The sequence below is a fragment of the Hippopotamus amphibius genome, chromosome 1 (genome assembly GCF_030028045.1).
Source record: "Hippopotamus amphibius kiboko isolate mHipAmp2 chromosome 1, mHipAmp2.hap2, whole genome shotgun sequence".
Lineage (NCBI taxonomy): Eukaryota > Metazoa > Chordata > Mammalia > Artiodactyla > Hippopotamidae > Hippopotamus > Hippopotamus amphibius.
The window spans coordinates 216,057,463-216,075,208 of record NC_080186.1 but is presented as its reverse complement, the minus strand read 5'-3'; the positions used below and the strand labels follow the sequence as shown (position 1 = coordinate 216,075,208).

Here is a 17,746-nt window from a genome sequence, read left to right as displayed (position 1 = left end):
TCTGTGTTATAATGCCATAGTGTTTCATTGCCCAGAGAGCAAGACAGGGAAAAGTTGGTGGAATATTATTAAATATATTTAAACATGTGACAATGTGTTACTTAGCTTCCAATTACTAGTAGACTTCAGAGGCCAGGAAGGTTGACAACTCATTCATCTGATCATTACTTACCTTGACCAAAGGCCCAGGAGAATATATACTGAAATAATAAAGCTTTCATTAGCATTTAATGCTTTTCCTTAAAGCTTTCATTTTAATACTATGAAGTCAGATTTCAGAGAATGTCATAATTAAGATTTTCATAAAGAGAAACATTTAATACTGTTTAAATATGTAATGACTCCCAGTGCTATCTGAATTCGTTCACATCATAAACCCACTAAGATGGGCTTTAATCTTTACTACGACTATGCTCCCTTTACTTAACCTTGATGTATAATACCTTCAAGGCCAATTTATGAAGCACACACACACGCACAGAATTATCACTGCTTTATTACAATCATACCTTATTAACCAGAAATATTAATCTGGTTATATCCACCAGACTGGGCTCAGAGTAACTGGCAACTGTTTCCAAAAATCAACTTGTCCTGGAGAGATGAATATTTGCCAACTTTAGGATGTTTTAAAGAATGTGCCAGAGACTCCAAGAACTACTCTAAAAGAGGAGTTCCAGAAGTGTTTTAAGCATGGAAGCATTTTTGGAATAACTGTATAGTCTTCAAAGGTGATAACTTTGAAGACAGAAGTGCTTAGATGGATGGGTTTTGCTGTATTTACTTGTCAGATTAATCAGATTACTTTGTAGTCACAGTCATATTGAGTTTGACTAGATTAGCTTATTTGGCAAATCAGGTATGAAATTTATGTTTTCGTAGAAAAATAGTTCCATCATGAGGGAAAGTGACTTGGCAAACCTTTGTGGCTTGTGTGCCTCTCCTCTCGGGAATCATCCTAGGAGCTTCCTCTTTCTGAAGTCCTTTGGATTGGTTTTGAGCTCCCATTCAGGTAAGTAAGAGGAAAAAAAGGAGTTACAGTTATTGAGTTTAAACTGTCAGAATTTGCCTAAATAGTAATCATTATAACAACTCTGTAAGATATGTCTTATTCCCATTTTACTGATGAAGGAACTGGATTTCAAAGAGGTTAAGGTGGTTGCCAAAGTGACAACAGGTGGTTGGGAGCTTAGATATCATTTTATTTTTTTATGTTTCAACGTTTTTATTAATCATAACATTTGAGTACTCTTTTTTTTTTTTTTGACAGCATAAAGTTTAATTCACATCTGATTCCAAAGGCTCAGTCAGCTCCTCACACACACACACCCAGCCTTTCTAGTCAGCGCACAAATTTATGAATGTTCTCAGGTCTCTGGAGGCCTCTGATTTTCCCCCAGAGGCATTCTTCATACTCACCTTCTAGGAATCTTTCTCAGAAAAGTCTGTGAGGACTCCCTGCATTGGGCAGAGACTGAGTAAAATACAAGAAGGAAAGATTAGGACCCCCAGTAAAGTGTTGGTTGCTGAGGAAGAGGGGCTCCCCATCAGGCACATGCCTTCTCACACACACATTCCCCTGCCCCAGACCTGGGTCAGGCAGTATAATGCTGTGGTAGGTAGATAATGCCTGCCACCTCCCCCCTCCCCAAATGTCTGTATCCTAATTCCTGGAAGCTCAGTGTTACCTGGCATGGGTGAATTAAGGTTGCAGATCAAATTAGGTTGCTGACCAACTGAACTTAAGATCAGGGTCCTTTACATGTGGACGAGGGAGGCAGAGTGAAGCATCGGTCCTTTCTGGCCTTGGAGAGGAAGGCAACACAAGCCAAGGAATGTGGGCAGCCTCTAGAAGCTGAAAAAGGCAAAAAAAAAAAAAAACAAAAACAAAAAACCCAAAAAACAAAAAAAATGGATTCTCTCCTAGAACCTGTAGAAAGGAACACAGCCCTGCCAACAGTTTGAGATGCATTTCAAGACTTTTGACCTGCGGAACTGTAAGGTAATAAATTTGTGTTGCTTTTAGCCACTAAGTTTGTGGTCATTTGTTACAGCCGCAGTAGGAAACTAATAAAGGCCAACCTTGCTTCCTCTGGGAAAGCTGGCTTGCTTACCCTCAGCACCAGAGCTCATGGGTGGGAAGTAGCCAATATTGACCCAAGTGTCAGCAAACACTCAGGCCATGAGACAGAGGTCCCGGCACTGGTGAAGAGTTGGGCCAGAAGATAGTTGTGCAAGGAGGTGCAACTGTTTGATCCCAGGTCTGACTGGGACCCACGGATTGAGGTCCAGCCTCTAGTCTGCTACTTACTAACTGTGTGGTCTTTAGCAGGCCATTTCATCGTGTTGAAGTGTGGGGCCTTATGGTAAAACATGGACGATTATGCCTTTCCTGCCTGCAGGGTGTTGTGAGGACAAAAAGTATGGTATGAGAGAGCACGCTCACTACCGCTGCACACATTTTCAGTTCTAGGTGGTGGATCTCAGAGAGTTAGTACCTCAGTTCTGTAGAAGAAGTGTGATATACTGTTATCGTTCTTAATAATAAACACATGACTTTCAACATTTTCTTATAAATCTACAGTTAACAAAATCCAATTAAAGAAAGCAACTGATTCACTCAAAGATTGATTCACTGTATTTTATGTAATCATAGCATGTTAGAGCCAAAGGGGACCTTAATGATCACCTCATCCATTTTCCAGACAAAGGAGCAGATTCAAGTTGTAGAAAGGTAAGAAGGTCAAACCTTTAGAAATAGAATTCCCTAATGAGTCCATGGCAGCAAAACAAAACAGAAGCTCAGTTTTTATGAATTCCTTCTAAGACATTAAGACATGGACAGCTATTTAAAGTAGAAATTCAGCCCAGACCAAGCCAAGCCCTTCCCTTCTGCAGCCTCCAAGGATGACAGCTTAGGTGCATAAAGGGCCCTAGCTCTTTCAACCTTGGTTGTCATTACCCTGCTTTGCCCGCACCCCCTCCTCCCTGCCAGATTTCAACCTAAAGAAGTGACTGATCACTTAACATCATGGTAGGAGTTCAGGAGTTGGGTTCAGGGCATTCTGCATCCCAGTTCCAGCCATCCACCTTGCCACTGCATGCATTGCCCTTAAAGGCAACAGCTGGCCGGTGCTATTAGCAAGCCTAGTCACATAAATCAGGGAGGCTCTGCCAACATAGGCAAGGCACATCACCATCACCCACTAGTGGTGACAACTCTAGTTGTGAGTAGACTGTGCCACAGCCAGAAAGGCCAGTGCAGTCTTGGGAGCTCACCTCTGCACTTGCCAATCCCAGCGCTTAGCTGACAGGAGGCCACCCCAGCCAGTTGGTCTTGATAGCCCTTGTGCTTTGCCAGGTGAGCCAGCAGAAGCCCTCAAGGCCAGAGAGGCAGAATATCTGATGAGGGTGGAATCAAGTAAGCCATTGTAGCCACTAAGTGTGGGCAAGCCACTCAGGCTCATTTTTCTTCTCTGTCAAATGATGGAGTTGGACTGGGCAAGGGTTGCATTTCCTTCTAGGCTTTTCTGGAATTGCAGATTATCTCTTCTTGTGTTGGAAGTTTTGTCTTCAGTAAGGAAGCTGAATGCTGATAGTAAGGATTTTCCATTTGCAAGAGGTAAGTAACTTTATTTTTAATTATAAAAGTAATTTATGCTTGATATAAAAAAGTGATGGCAATGCAGAAGTGTGGGAAGTGTGTAACTCCCACAGCCAGTGGTAAATCACCAATTAGGCTAATTGCTTTCCCCATCCCCTGAACAGGCTACTGATGCTCCCATTAGCCATCTTGCTTGAAGGAGTGGTTAAGAGTCTAAAAGTCAATCTTTGCTTATTTTAATGGTTCTAACAGTTGGGGAAACTGAAGTGATGTTTGTAGAAGTTTTTTTTTTTTTCCTTCCAAAAAGTCCAAATTCAGATCTCATAGTCCAGTTATAAATCCACATGGAGAAATTAAATTTCAATACTGAATGGAAATAATATACTGTTATTAGAATAATATAAAAATTGCAAGAGACAAAAGAAAATATATTAAAATGTTAATAGCAGTCTAAGGTGACAGGACTTTGGGGGATTGATTTTTTTCAGCTGCTCTTCCTAGATTGGGGTATTGCATTTGTGTTGATTGTGTAATGAAAAAAATTTTAAGAAAAGTGTTCCTGTTAAATGACATGCTAGGTGATTGGATTCAAAGCAAACAGCCCAATAACTGACACTTATTAAATCTTTAATGACTAAACAGCTTTTAAAAATTTACTGCTACTTCCTTTTAGGCTATTTTTTTTTCTGTTAGGAATTCTACTCAGAATTAAAGATAAATGAATAATTATGTTAATAATTTGGGAAAACTCAAAAATCTTAAATACATTGGGTCAGTGCCTTAAATATTATTGAACAGCTGTTACAGGCAAGGCACTGTGGGAGTAAAAGGATAAGTGAATTCCTCCATCCCTACTCCCAAGGGCTCGGGCAAGGGAGGTAAGACAGGAAACCACAGAGTCACATGCTAGATGGCCTTTCTAAGAGTTTTGACATTCAAAATGCTGAGAGTGCAGAGAAGTAAAGAATCATCTCTGAATGATGAGGACTCCAGGAAAGCGTCATGTAGGCAGTCGAGTTTGAGCTTGGTCTTAGAAAATGGGTGGGATTTTTCATACTCAGAGGTTGAAGGGGCTTTTTAAGTGGAGGAAAGGCAAATAGGCACAGAGGTGCTAAGACCAGGGCACATAAGAAGAACAGGAGCCTAATTTGGCTGAAGCATACAGCATGTGTAGGGGAGGGGACAGATAAGGGGTGGAGGGGCACAGGGGTGGAGGGGACTTGAATGTCAGGCCACAGAGTTAGAGCTTGTAGATGATGGGTGATGTTAGGGGTCTTTTGAGCAGGAAATGTGATATAATCAGCATCAGTTTGGGACAGTTCCTTTGGCCACATTGAGTGTCCCATTGGGGGCAGCGTGGGAAGACAAGGATGGAAAGGTGAATCCCAGATGAATGATAAATGGGGCCTGAGCTGGGCAGGTGGCATCAGAAGGAAGACAGGTGTGATACTTTGTAGAAATCAACTCAGTAGATCAGGGGCCTAGGATTCAGTGAAACTGGTGCTCAAATCCCACTCTACCTTGACATTACTTAGCTCCCCTGAGCCTGTCTCTTCTCCTGTACAAAATGGGTGTAAGAGTAATTATATCATGGGGTTGCTGCATGGTAGGCAGTTATTCTTGTAAAGTATTTTAGCACAGCTCTGGCATGGTGAGTGTTCAGTACATGTTAATGTCACTGATGGTACTACCTGGAGTTGGAGTTAGGAAGGAAACAGGTGTCAGCTCGGGTGACCGAGCAGCAAGGGTGGCAGTACGGCAGCTGGGAGCATGGCATATAGAGGTTTGGATTTGGATCCTGCCTCTACTACTTACCAGCTATAATCTTGTACAAACCACTTAACCCCCTTTCTCAGTTTCCTTAGCTATAAGTTGGGGATAGTTTTAATACCCCCTCCCCCCCCAAAAGAAGCTGCTATGGAAATAAAGTGAGATGATACGTGTTAATGTACCTGATACATTTTAAGAGCCAGTAATTATTAGTTACTGGGTCAGGGGTGGGGATGCAGAGTTGAATAGAATTACCCCTTCCATCTCCAGTGGCAAGATATACAAGTAGAGGTGGAGACATGCTGCAGGATACTGGACATGAAGGACAGACCTGGGAAGAACACTCAAGGCTGGAGATAGTCAGGAGTTGCTGGCACAGAGGTGATTATGGTAGCTCTACGGGTAGATGAACCAAGAATGAGTACATAAACAGGCCTAAGGAAACAATCAAACCCAGAATATACGACATTCTATAAGACATCCATAACATAGCTGGGACTCTCTAAAGGGTCAGGGCAAAAATAGGGGGCTGTTCTAGATTAAAAGAGACTAGAGTTATAATCAAAAGTAATGTATGAATCTTAACAGGGCCCTGCTTTTCAGAAAAGACACTCTTGGGACAATTAGGGAATTTCAGTTAAGGACTATCTTAGAGGCTATTTGGATAAACATGCTGAAATACTTTAGGGATGAAATGCCACGCATGTTTGGGGTGGAGGGAAGAAAAATAAATATGCAAAATATTAACTGTTTAGGTGGAGGGTATATGTGGGTATTCATTATACTAGCTTTTCCACCTTTTCTGGATACTTGAACATTTTCAAATCCTCAGAAAAATGAGGAAAACAGAGACCTGAAGAAAAACTGTTTGGAAACCAGTCTACATCAGGAAAAGGAATTCTCTGGAGGAAAAGCAAGTTTCATCTACCAAAGGAAAAATTTCAAGAAGGGAGAGATGAAGCAAAATCAAGGCTGAAAATAAGTCATCATATTCAGCCATTTTAGGAGACTGTAGTGGCTTCTTGTATCATGAAAACCTGACCATGAGTGAAGGAGTAAGGAATAGGCAGGAAGTATAGGCAGCAAGGACTGCTTAACACTTCTTGCTTAGGGAATGCTCAATTGAGAGCATCCAGGCTGGGGGAGTCTTACTTTTCAGTACAAGGGAGACTGAAGAAAGGGAGGGAGTGAGACAGGAAAAGAGGTAATGTAGTGGAGGAAGGGCCCAGGAAAGGTGGTAGAGGAATGGATGAAAAGAAAACATGAGAGGAAGAGGTGGCCTCAGAAGGGACGGTGCCTTCCTCTTGGCGCAGGAGTGAGGACTGTGGAGTTGTGGGGGAGGAAGCTCCTTTCCTAACAAAGAGGCATGAGGTCATGTCTTGCTAGTAAGGCAGCAGGTGTGAGGCAGTTAAATGGGGAAACTTACTACAGCTACCACTGGGTCTGAAACGGGAATGAAGATGGCAGAGGTGAGACAGGGTGCTTAGTATTGTCCGGCAAGCCGGGGAGGGGAGCAAAAAGGGCTTTTCTGGGACTGCCTTCCTAGGGCATTAGAAATGACAGGGTAATGGGCAGTTCTGGAAACTAAACAGCTTTCCGTTCAGAGCTTGGTGCTGGGCAAAGACTACTCATCCAAGCTTTACTCTTTAGGAAATGAGTAAAACTCTTTTCTGGGTAAAAATGCTTTATCCTCATTTCCATGCACCCTCTACCCTGGGATGCCCTGGCTGGTGTAAAGGCATATGGTGTGACAGTCTTTGGTGTGTAAGGAAGCTTCTGTCCTTTCGAAGTCACCAGGTACAAAATGGCTATGGCTCCAGGTGACCTAGGTTCACGGGGCTGTTGGAGCTCTCATTCCAAAGGCAGAGGAAAACCACCCCCTACACGGATGCTACTAAACGCCACCAGCACAGGAGGCCGCTGGAGCTTGCGCTCCCAGGCACCCCAGAGGACCACGGAGCGTTAGTGATTTTGGGATCTGTTCTGGCGTCCGAAGTGCTTCTCAAGGCCCCACATTTGGCGATTTCGATTTCCATTCGGCAGAGCGGCAACGGGCCTGAGATCCCGCTCCCAGGTGAGGATGAAGACGCTGGTCCACGGCCCACACGTGGAGTAGCGCTGGCCTGGGGCGGGGAGCGGCCAGAACCTACAGGAGGACCTTCGTGATGACGTAGCCGTCCCTGGGGTCCCCCTCGGGCTCCTCTTTGAGCGGCGTGTGCAGCGGGGCCGGGGCCGAGGCCAAGGCCAAGGCGCCCTCGCGCCGGCTCACTTCCCGCAGCCGCGCCTGCAGCGCCTCCCTCTCGGCCTGCAGCTCCCGGCGCGCCTGGGCCGCCGCCCGCTCCTCCTCCAGCAGCGCCCGCCGCCTGCGCTCCAGGGCGCGCTCGCCCTGCTCCAAGGCCGCCTCGCGCCGCGCCAGCTCGCGCTCCCGCAGGCTGCCGCGCACGGCCAGCGCGCCCATCTGCTCCAGCAGGCGCGCCCAGTCGCCCTCGGCGGCCGCGGCGGGGGCGGCGGGCGGCGAGCGGCGGGCGGCGCTCTCCGCCAGCTCCCGCCGGTGCGCGCTCCTCAGGTGCTTCCACAGCGCCGGGGTGCCCGCGTGCCAGCCCGGGCCGCGGCCCACCTGCTCCCCGCACAGCCGGCAGGTGGCCCAGGGGCCCGACGCGTGGCCGGGCCGCGCCGGCGCCAGGTGGAAGTACCCCCAGGCCTCGGAGTACGGCGCCCCCAGGCGGCCCGCGGCCCCGCCCGGCCCGCCGGTCTCTTCCATGGTCACGACCGGCTCGTCGCTCCTCATTCTCCAGGCAGCGCCTGCACCGAGGGACACGGTAAGACGAGCACAAAGTTACATGTGCACACGGACACACGCTCCAACACACAACTTCTAGGACTAGAGTTAGCCTGTGTGGAAATCATGCCTCCCTCTCACTACTGATAAAAACCTGTGGTTGGTTTGCGTAGATACTTGCGTTTCTCTTTCAGTATGTATTAACTGTTGATTCCTCAGGGGAAAAAAATGTTACAAATGTCCAGCCCTTCTTTTCTTTAACCAGGAATTTCCTTCGAAATTCATTAGATCCCTACCTAGCAAGTACTGAGACTACAAATGGGAAGCCAAGCTTCTTATAAGAATAAGCTAAATAAGTGCTGTATGTATGTATTAGTTTTAACTACTCTCCTTTACACTCTTTAAAATAAAACTGTCTTTTCTGAATAAGAGCAAGGCTCCCTTTTGAATTCCTCTTGCAGTGTTGCAGAAGTAAGGAGTTGGGGGGAAAGTTTTCGGAATGAAAATTTTGTTTCTTAGACTTTAGGGGCAAAAGTGCCAGGGCTGAGCAGCCTTTTAAAAAAGTTTTCAATGAGAGGACTTTTTTCAAGATAAAAATCTTTGTTTTTGTGATTTTAGAAACGATGTGCTTATGAGAAAATTGGCCATACTAAGAATCATTAAAATGTTTTAAAAATATGCACATTTAGGAAACAGCAGTATACACAGAATTTTTTAAATCTTTACCTTCAAATTAGACAGAGGGCTGTCTCTGTCATTGCTTCAGGGTTTCCAGCCAACCCAAGTTCTCATGTGGAAACACTGCAGTGTGACTTTCTGAGTTCTCAAGAACCATCAGCAGTGCTAGGAGTAAATTCAGAGGACAGGCAGTGGAGTAAAAGAACTTCAATTAAACAGCCCTAAGAGTAGACACTAAAAATACTGGCTAGTGCCATGTCTCTCTGGTGTTCATTTTTCTGACCCTCTCATAGGTGCTCCAGTCATAAAACAAATAAGGTTAGTTTTCTATATTGCTTATCCCAACTAAATGGCCCTCTCTCTGTATTTGCAAGGTAAAAAGCTTGGTTGATTCTTTTAATTAAGAAGAATAAAGAAATGTAATAGCTGTTTGTCCAACAAATACCCATAGTTAAAGGAATCCAAACTCAACACAGTGCCTATCGTTGCAAAGTTTTTTCTATTCAGAAAACCTTTCCCACTGTGATAACCTATCAAATAAGGGGGGATAGAAAAGGTGAGGTTCTTCTTTAAAAACTGACTTCACAAAGGGTCATATGTGTGATTCTACACAAATTTGCTTTGAAAGTTTAAAAATAATAATCAGAGAACATATGACAGACTTGGAACTCTCCTGAGAACTTATTTCAGGGGGAAAATTCAGGCCAAGGTGGGAGAATAACAGACAGTGAGATAGCCAGTGCCTGCTCCTACTGTCAGGTTTTGAACCAGCAGCAGTGGAGATGATGAAGTTCCAGAATCTCTTTTATTAAAGGCAACTAGGAATGACTGAAGACAAAGATGAGAACAGGAAAAATAAGTTGTTATAACAATAGTATTTAGTGAAGCTTTTAATTCACTTGCTAAACCTCATCCTTTATTTCTAAAACTCATTCTTTACAATTTTCTAAATCTCATTCTTTTTTTCCCCCACCAAACAAGTCCACTGAGATCAGGCAGGACATTTAGCATAGCTCTTGAATTTAAAAAAAAAAAGAATGAATTTACCAGAATCATCAAAAAAAATAAGTACCAGGCCTCTTCTAACAAAAGAAATAGCTATTTACATATCTTCTGATATAATAGACCTTGATTTGAATATGGTTACCCATGATAATTAGTATAAAAGTTCTTTAGAAATTAAAGACGATTTCCCCCAGGGGATTTATTAAGTCACTGAAGTCCCCAAAGCCAGAGAGGTGGGATGAGTTACACACCACCTTCAAGGATAACTTTTTTACAGTTAAATAAACCTATGTTTAGTAAACAGAACCAGATTTTAGAGATGGTTTTTGTCATCCAACTTTACCTGAAATTTTTTCTACATTTCTTTTTTCTTTTTTTAGAATTCCATTCCTTCTAAATTAGAATCTTATCTTTCAGGTATGCCTTTTTTTATTATTATTAGACATACACAAAAGTGGAGAGAATAATAGTATTATGAGTCCTTATATTTACTTTATAAATTAAAAGAGATTTAAAGTTTTTGTATGACATTAAGACTATTGCTTTGAATTCTGATATGCTTTCTTGAGGTGGGGGTTGAAAATTGTATTGCTGCAGACTCTCTTACCAAAGTCTGCAAGTAATTATTACTGATGTGCCCCACACGTTCAGAGGTGACCAATTACTGTCATGCTTTACCTCCCTACAAGATGTCTCTGGGTTTCTTCAAAATCTGGGATGCCCAGAGGAGTGCCACATACAGGAGTGCCATCTGTTCTAAGACCTAAGGTGGAAACAGGGATGAGAAGCGCTGATTTTGATGTCTTAATCCTTTAGACTCAGTGGTGCTGTCATCTGAGCCAGGGACAGGCAGCACCACAAGTGTCGGCCAGCACAGTGCTGCCCCTCTGAGGGCGGCAGAGGGACCTCCTCTGCCTTGGCAGGCCTTCACTCTCGGAGGTCTTAACCGGTAGAAGGCAGCATGGTTCAGAACTGCCTCACCTTCTCAGCCCTCCGACAATAGCTACATTCTGGCTCAAAAGAGTCTTCTGTTCAGACTCTGTCTCTAGAGAGTGACCAGCAGTAACTGTGGCCACAAGTCATTCCTAGTAGAGCCTTCCTAGCTCTGCTAAGCAACCTTTGAGCTCATTTCAACTATCCCTACAGTGCAGAGGGAGAGAAGCTCCTAGTCAGCTTCGCTAGGAAGAGAAGTCTTAGCATCTTCAGCCACAACCCTAATACACAAAGAGCTCTTACAAACTGAAAAGTAAAAGACAAACAAGCCAATTGAAAAATGGGCAAGAAATATGAGTAGATGATTGACCCAAGAGCAAAATCAGATGGCCAGGAAATTTGTGAAAAGATGCACAACATCACTTATATTCAGGGAAGTGCTATTAAAGTAACAATATGGTCTCATGTTAGATCCATCACACTAACAAAAATGAAGAGGTCTGTCAGCCACAGCTGGAAGGGGGGCAGAGAAAAGGGGATGCCCATGCATTCCTAGTGGAGAGGTGAAGGCTTTCAGGAAAAGCAGTCCACAATTTCTATTAATTAAAAACAGATATAATCAGGGATCCAACTCCTGGGAATCTATTCTGTAGAACTAAAAGTACCAGTATGTAAAGTAACATGTATTAGGATGTTTATCATAGTATTATTTAGAATGGCAAAAAAACTGCAATCAAGGGAGTGCCTGTCAACAGAATGGCTGGGTAAATAATGTGTAGTCACCCCAGGGAATACTATGCCACCGTTAAAAAGGGTGGATTGGAGCTCTGCCAGAGGGATTTCTGGAGGAACTGTTTAGGGAGAAAAGCAAGATGTAGAAAAGTGTGTATAATATGATCTCATGCTTATTAAATAATAAGTAGATCTGTATAGGCTATACAGATTAAAGATTTTTTATATATACGAAGAAAAACAAGAAGATACACTATAGGTTGGGGGTGGCTGCTGATGTGAAATGAGAGGGGAAGAGGTAAAGACAAAAGGAAAAGAAAAAGCGTCCTGAGAAAGCATGCACATGATCATGTGTATACATTCAGGTAGAGTGTGTATATGGCAGGGTCTATACATAAATAAAAAATTTTATAAAACAGTCCTCAAGAATGCTATCTCAGGCAGGCCTAGGCAGCCTTAACTCTGGAGACTTAAGGGGACAGTCCCGTAGGGCACAGTGCACTGCCATCTGGTCCTGGAGGGATCCAGTGTGTGAGGTTGCTCAGTGTGGTGGTTTGCTGTGCCCTGCCTGAGTGGCAGGAGATTCTATATCCATGGAAGGTGGAGCACGCCGTGGGAGGGCAGCCCACCTCACTCATGTCTCCGGCATAGGGCAGGCACTCAGGGGACACTGCATCAAATGAAATGAGCCCAGCTTTATGTTTCTTAGCCCCAGCTCATGGGGAGTCTCTATCTCCCCATCTGTCAGAGGATGTGATAAAATTAGCTGCCCCTAATAAACAGGTGGCTGAAATCAGATAATGCATGTGATGTCCCTGTTAGACTCACCAGTGCTATATCAATTCAAAGCATGAACAAAAGGAACCTCCCAGTATTTACTGTTCAGACATGCCCACAGGAAGATTTTAGCCGCTAAAAGGCAGTGCTGTTTTTCTTCTTAACATTCTGTTATTCAACAGAGGTAGTTTAAGTTGGAAGAATTCTCTTGGGGGTTTTTTAATGCAAAAAGCAAATGAAAAAGAATCATGGACCCACTTCCCTACCCCCAACCAAATTTATTTTCACTTCCTCAATTGATCGTCGTGCAAAATAGGTGGCTTATTACTCAGGTAGAAGACTCTGGTTACCTGGAGTCCTGTGATATGCATTCCTTCCTTACCAAGTACCACCCCCAAACCAAACATCTATTAACTTGTATGGTTAGCTAACAAGAAGAAAATGAAAAAGCTCTCTTAATTTTCCTTAAACAATTTTAAAACTACCAGAAAGGTGCCAATGAATGTGATTATTTTGCTTATGTTCACTGACTTCATCCACTCCTTCATTCAGACTCTCCTTGTGTACCTGCTCTGGGCCGGGCAAGTGCTTGCTGCCCAGGATGCCAAGAGGAGCACCACATAGTCCCTGCTCTCCGGAAGCCTACCATCTGGTGAGGAGAGATGCTTCAAGATGCTGACACCCATGGTAAAGGTCAGAGCAGTGTTCAATCACTAGGAGTGGGGAGGGGCGGGCTTGGGGACCCTGACACAGAGGTTCATGCAGACACCCCTGCTGAAGCATCCTTTCCCTTCTCTACCTTGCTCAGGGTACAACATTCACTAAAACATCACCATTAGTACTGACTCTAATAAAGTTCCAGTTCTTTAGTTGTGTAACTAGGCTTCCAAGCTCATATTTTAAATAAAATTTCTTAAAGCTAAATAAAAGCACTGCTAGCATGAAGTTAATTAACAGTGGAAATTTTGAGTCCAATTTTAGGGGGGAAAAGCTGAAAAAAAAGTAGGTTTTGGTTATTTCGTGGAAGAGGAGAGAGTAGTATTGATGGTAAGATGCTTCTGAATTCTCCTGTGATGAGATTCATTCTAGTATCCATTATCTGGAAGGGAAGATAAGATGTCTAAGGTGGTGGAAGATAAGACATTCACATAATTACCTCTGTATTTGATGCTGTCTGAAGAAATTGTATTCTTCTAATAACATCAGATTAAAACCCAGTCCTTAGTATGATCTCTCTGAATACCAATATAGAGAATAAGGGACACGCTCAGAATCTGAATGAATACTTTGTGTAAATATGGGTATATACACACAAAGTATAACTTTAACATTGAGAATCATCCTATAAGTCACCCACAAAAGTTTGTTATTTTATACTTAGAATTGTACACATATAAAGTATCAGGCAGGCTGAAGGCCAGAGAACCAGGCAATGTTCTCAAAAAGAAGTAACAGATGAACTAACGCTCTGTTTGTCCTTCCATGGTCAAGGCTAATCACTTTAGTTGATTAGTCCAGCAGAGTTATATACAAATATGCATAGGTTGAGCCTGGCTGGCTCTTAGGTGAGAAATCCACACTAATGTGAAACCCACACAGACTTGTGTGAAAACACTAAAAACATTTTTATCTGCCAGTAACTTTAATCAAAGCAGAATATAATAATTAAAACGGATAATTAGCCTTGACAACTGAGGTATCAAGGAAACCACAATTCATCTGTTACCTGTCCATCTTTGTTGAAATATTAATGTACTGCAATGTATTAATCTATTTATAAACAGATCCAGACAATTAGAAAAGTTATTCTGCAGTCACCAGGCTGAAGGTTTAGATGAAGTAAAAATGCTTCCAAACTGTAAAGTATGGATACCTTAATTAGGGAATAAAGGGTTAAGTGTGAAAAAATTTGGAAAAATGTTACACATGGACTGTAAAAAATGTATTGCACCCACAGCTAATTATCTCATAAATCAGAGATGGTCTCTAAATGTCATAAGCCAAAATTTTAGATACCTCTTCTATTAGCTAAAAGGCCGAGAAACTCTCTGTTAATGCTTTTTTTTTTTTGAATGAAAACTGTGAAGCTTCTTCCCTAAAGTGGACTTTTATTTCAGGTCTACATTACTTTACTTAATACATATGTTCCTAAAAGGAAGGATGTTGATCCATTTTAATCTTGTAAAATGCATACTTTAACATGACTTAGAGGGATTTAAAGCTGCCCTACTTTGAAGTCCTTTGTAACACAGATATTTTTTAATTAAGAATCACCTGCTTTTGGCTCTTGGCCTTTGCATATGATGTATACTTTTTATTGTCGGTTGCCTCAAGGTTTTTTGGCCCCCCCAAAATATATAAATAATTACATTAATGAAAAATGCAGAAAATGATTACCCTAATTATGTCAATTTATTAAGCTCTTTCTACAACAGTTGCTCTTAAATACCGTAGTCTTGGCTAATTAGAAGTTTGGATGGTGGCAGGTACTTTTTCTTTTAAGGAGGGAAAAATAACTTTGCCTGGTAAACTTTGGGCATTGGGTTAGTGTAAGTGATTATAGCAAAGTGCTCCTGTATGTTCCTAAAGGATCAGAAAATTCCTTTGTTTGAGCACGGTGGGGATAGGAGTCTTTGTTTGAACATCTGGCTTGCATTCGGTTTCTCCCCAAAGTGGGTAACATTAAGGAAGCCTCAATTAGAGAAAGGGCACCCAAAACACTTGCCCTTTAAAGGACTGACTACAAGAGGCAACTTTCATAAAGGGAGAGGACGTGATTTTCCATATTCCTGAATAACTTTTGAGGAGAGACTGTAGAGAAGGAGCAAAAATGAGGTGCAGAAGGAAACTGAACGGGGCCTTTACGCAGAATCCTGGGTCCAAGCGCATCTTTTACAATAACGACAACCCGACCACCGCGGAGGGCACGCCCGGCACCCGCCGCACTAGCAAGCCTGCGCGTCCGCGGGTCGCTGGCTCCTCTGCCATCCCCCCAGGCCCCGGGGCTGGACCCCAGCTCACTTCGCCACTCCCGGCCCCAGGCAGCCTCCCGCAATCCCCCACCTGGCTCCCGGGACTCCGCAGTCTCCCCGTGGGCACGCGTCGCGGCGAGTCTCGCAGACCACACTCACCCCATCACCCCTGAAGCGGGAGGCGGGTTGGGAGTCTGGGATCGCCGATCCCCTCCAGGATCCTCGCAGACATTTTGTCCTGTGCGGAAACCTCGGCGCCGAGTCCCCCTTAAAGACACAGCGCTCCATTCATGAGCCTGGAGGGGAAAGGGGGATGGGAACGTGTGACCTGTTGTTGAAAGTGCTGGGACGTCACTCCCAAACCGTCCAGGAACTACAGACTTGTGTTTGCCCAGATTTAAAAATGATGCAGTAGTTTAGTGATTTTTAAAAATGGAATTACTGTTGTCTATCTTTATATTAACCTTCCAAGACCTGGATTCCTGGGCTTGAATCTCTGGGTGTAATTTTCATCCTTTCAAGTTCAAAGTGTGTGATGGCACAAGTTGTTAGAAGAAATCCCCTCAACCAAGGTTTGGACAGATAAAAGTAGGGCTCGTTGGTGTTCACTAAAACTTGGTAACACTAGGGTGGTGTATCAGTCAGCTTTTGGTGGATTATGCTGAGGTAACAAACAAACCCTAAAACTCAGTAATTTATAAAAACAAAGATTCATTTCTTGGGACTTCCCTGGTGGTGCAGTGGTTAAGAATCTGCCTGCCAGTGCAGGGGACATGGGTTCTATCCCTGGCCCGAGAAGATCCCACATACTGCAGAGCAACTAAGCTCATGCTGCACAACTGCTGAGCCTGTACTCTAGAGCCCACAAGCCACAACCACTGAAGCCCATAAGCCTAGAGCCCGTGCTCTGCAACAAGAGAAACCACCTCAATGAGAAGCCCCAGCACCACAAGGAAGAGTCACCCCCGTGCACAATGAAGACCTAATGCAGCCATAAATAAATAAATAAATAATCTTAAAAAAAAAAAATTCATTCCTCAAGCAAATTAATCTGCTGCAGGCAGCTTTGGCTCTACTCCACCGGTGTCCTGGCTTCCGGGCTTAAGGTGAAAGATCAACTTTTTGGGGACATGCTCATTGTGTGCTGGAACCAACCTTGAGGGAGGAGGAGTCCTGATTTGTAGTGTTTGCTATTTCCATGACGTAAATACTCCCACCGTAGCGGGTTTCAGGCTACGAGAACAGTTTAACAGGTAGCTTGCCAAGTTTCTGGAAATGTAATAATCAGCTCTTATAAACCACTGACACATGCTGCTCTTAAAACTGCAAACAGCTCACATTCTGCCTGCCTCAGTTCTGCTCCCCTCTCACATTTTGTTGACCAAAGCAAGTAACATGATAAAGTCTATCGGTGGGTCCAGAAAGTATATTCCTCTTATAAGGAAGCCTTGCCAGTTACATGACAATGGGCAGAGATTGTAGAATCCTTTTAAAGGAAGTTGAGTAAATAACTGGTTACAGTAATACAATCCACCTTACATACTTTGGTTCAAATAATTTTTTTTTTTTTTTTAGAAAACCTCATTCTTTCCATAAACCAAAGTTTCACAGTCCATTAATGGGCTTTCTCCTTACCTTTCCAAGAATGGTTTCAGAAGAAGAAACTGGTTGGATGTCTTCAAAGGAATAATTTTGTAATGCAAAGATTAACTATTAGGTTACTACTTTTCTCCCAAAAGATATCCATACTTACGGCTGTGGACATCTGATTAAAAGAAAAGTACCTAGTATAAATGAATCATTTCATTCTAGGCATTTCTTATTCATGGTTTAATTCAAAAACAAAATTTTAAAATTTATTTTACTTGACGATCCTTTTAACAAGAGGCTTTATCACTTTGATTACCTTAAAAATCCATTTGGCCTTAAACTGAACTTGTAATGAGACACATGGTATTTTTGTTAGTTCTAGTTAGTGCTATTTGTAGGCAAAGCACTATCCTATACCTGAGTAAGAGTCTTAATTCAAGACACCATTCTTGCCCTCAAGAAGATTACACTCCAGTGAGACAGTAAGACAAATGCAACTCCAGGAAGAAAGTGAAAAATGCTGTAAGAGGAACCCTTCATATGCCACACTAAGAACAGCTACATCTTCTTGAAAGTGGCAGCATTTAACCAAGACCTTAAAAAGGGTAGAATTTGGACTCCTAGAATTATGTTTATTATGCTTGCAAGATGTGTTTTGGAATTATTTTTAAAGTTCAGAGAAAAGGAGCTATCTTTTCTGTTTAATTCAATGCTTAAACTTTCTTATAATCTGAAATCTTTCTTGTAGTTTTAAATTGTTTTAAATCAAATTATAAAATATATCTAAAACATCTAATAACTCTTCTACTTTGCCCCACGCTCTTTTTTTTTTTTTTTTTTTTTTTTATAAATTTATTTTATTTTTGGCTGCGTTGTGGCTTCATTGCTGTGCCCAGGCTTTCTCTA

General features: G+C 42.8%; 1 protein-coding gene and 1 non-coding gene across 4 annotated transcripts; both read right to left on the bottom strand.

Moving 5' to 3' along the window:
• Positions 1 to 7,398: 7,398 nt before the first annotated feature.
• On the bottom strand, positions 7,399 to 15,504 carry ZBED3 (zinc finger BED-type containing 3). 3 transcript variants are annotated; one of them, XM_057740798.1, is made up of 3 exons: positions 15,410 to 15,504; positions 8,880 to 8,996; positions 7,399 to 8,176 (listed from the first exon to the last, which is right to left on the bottom strand). In XM_057740798.1, exon 3 carries the CDS (start codon positions 8,160 to 8,162, stop codon positions 7,521 to 7,523), a length of 642 nt encoding a protein of 213 aa, XP_057596781.1. In that variant the 5' UTR covers positions 8,163 to 8,176; positions 8,880 to 8,996; positions 15,410 to 15,504; the 3' UTR covers positions 7,399 to 7,520. The 3 variants fall into 3 exon arrangements, with proteins under 3 accessions (XP_057596781.1, XP_057596798.1, XP_057596789.1); XM_057740815.1 differs by lacking the exon at positions 15,410 to 15,504 and adding an exon at positions 13,435 to 13,506; XM_057740806.1 differs by lacking the exon at positions 15,410 to 15,504 and adding an exon at positions 10,515 to 10,635.
• On the bottom strand, positions 10,695 to 10,832 carry LOC130843567 (small nucleolar RNA SNORA47). Its single transcript, XR_009051034.1, has one exon. It is a non-coding gene; the product is annotated as a small nucleolar RNA SNORA47 (small nucleolar RNA).
• Positions 15,505 to 17,746: the final 2,242 nt, after the last annotated feature.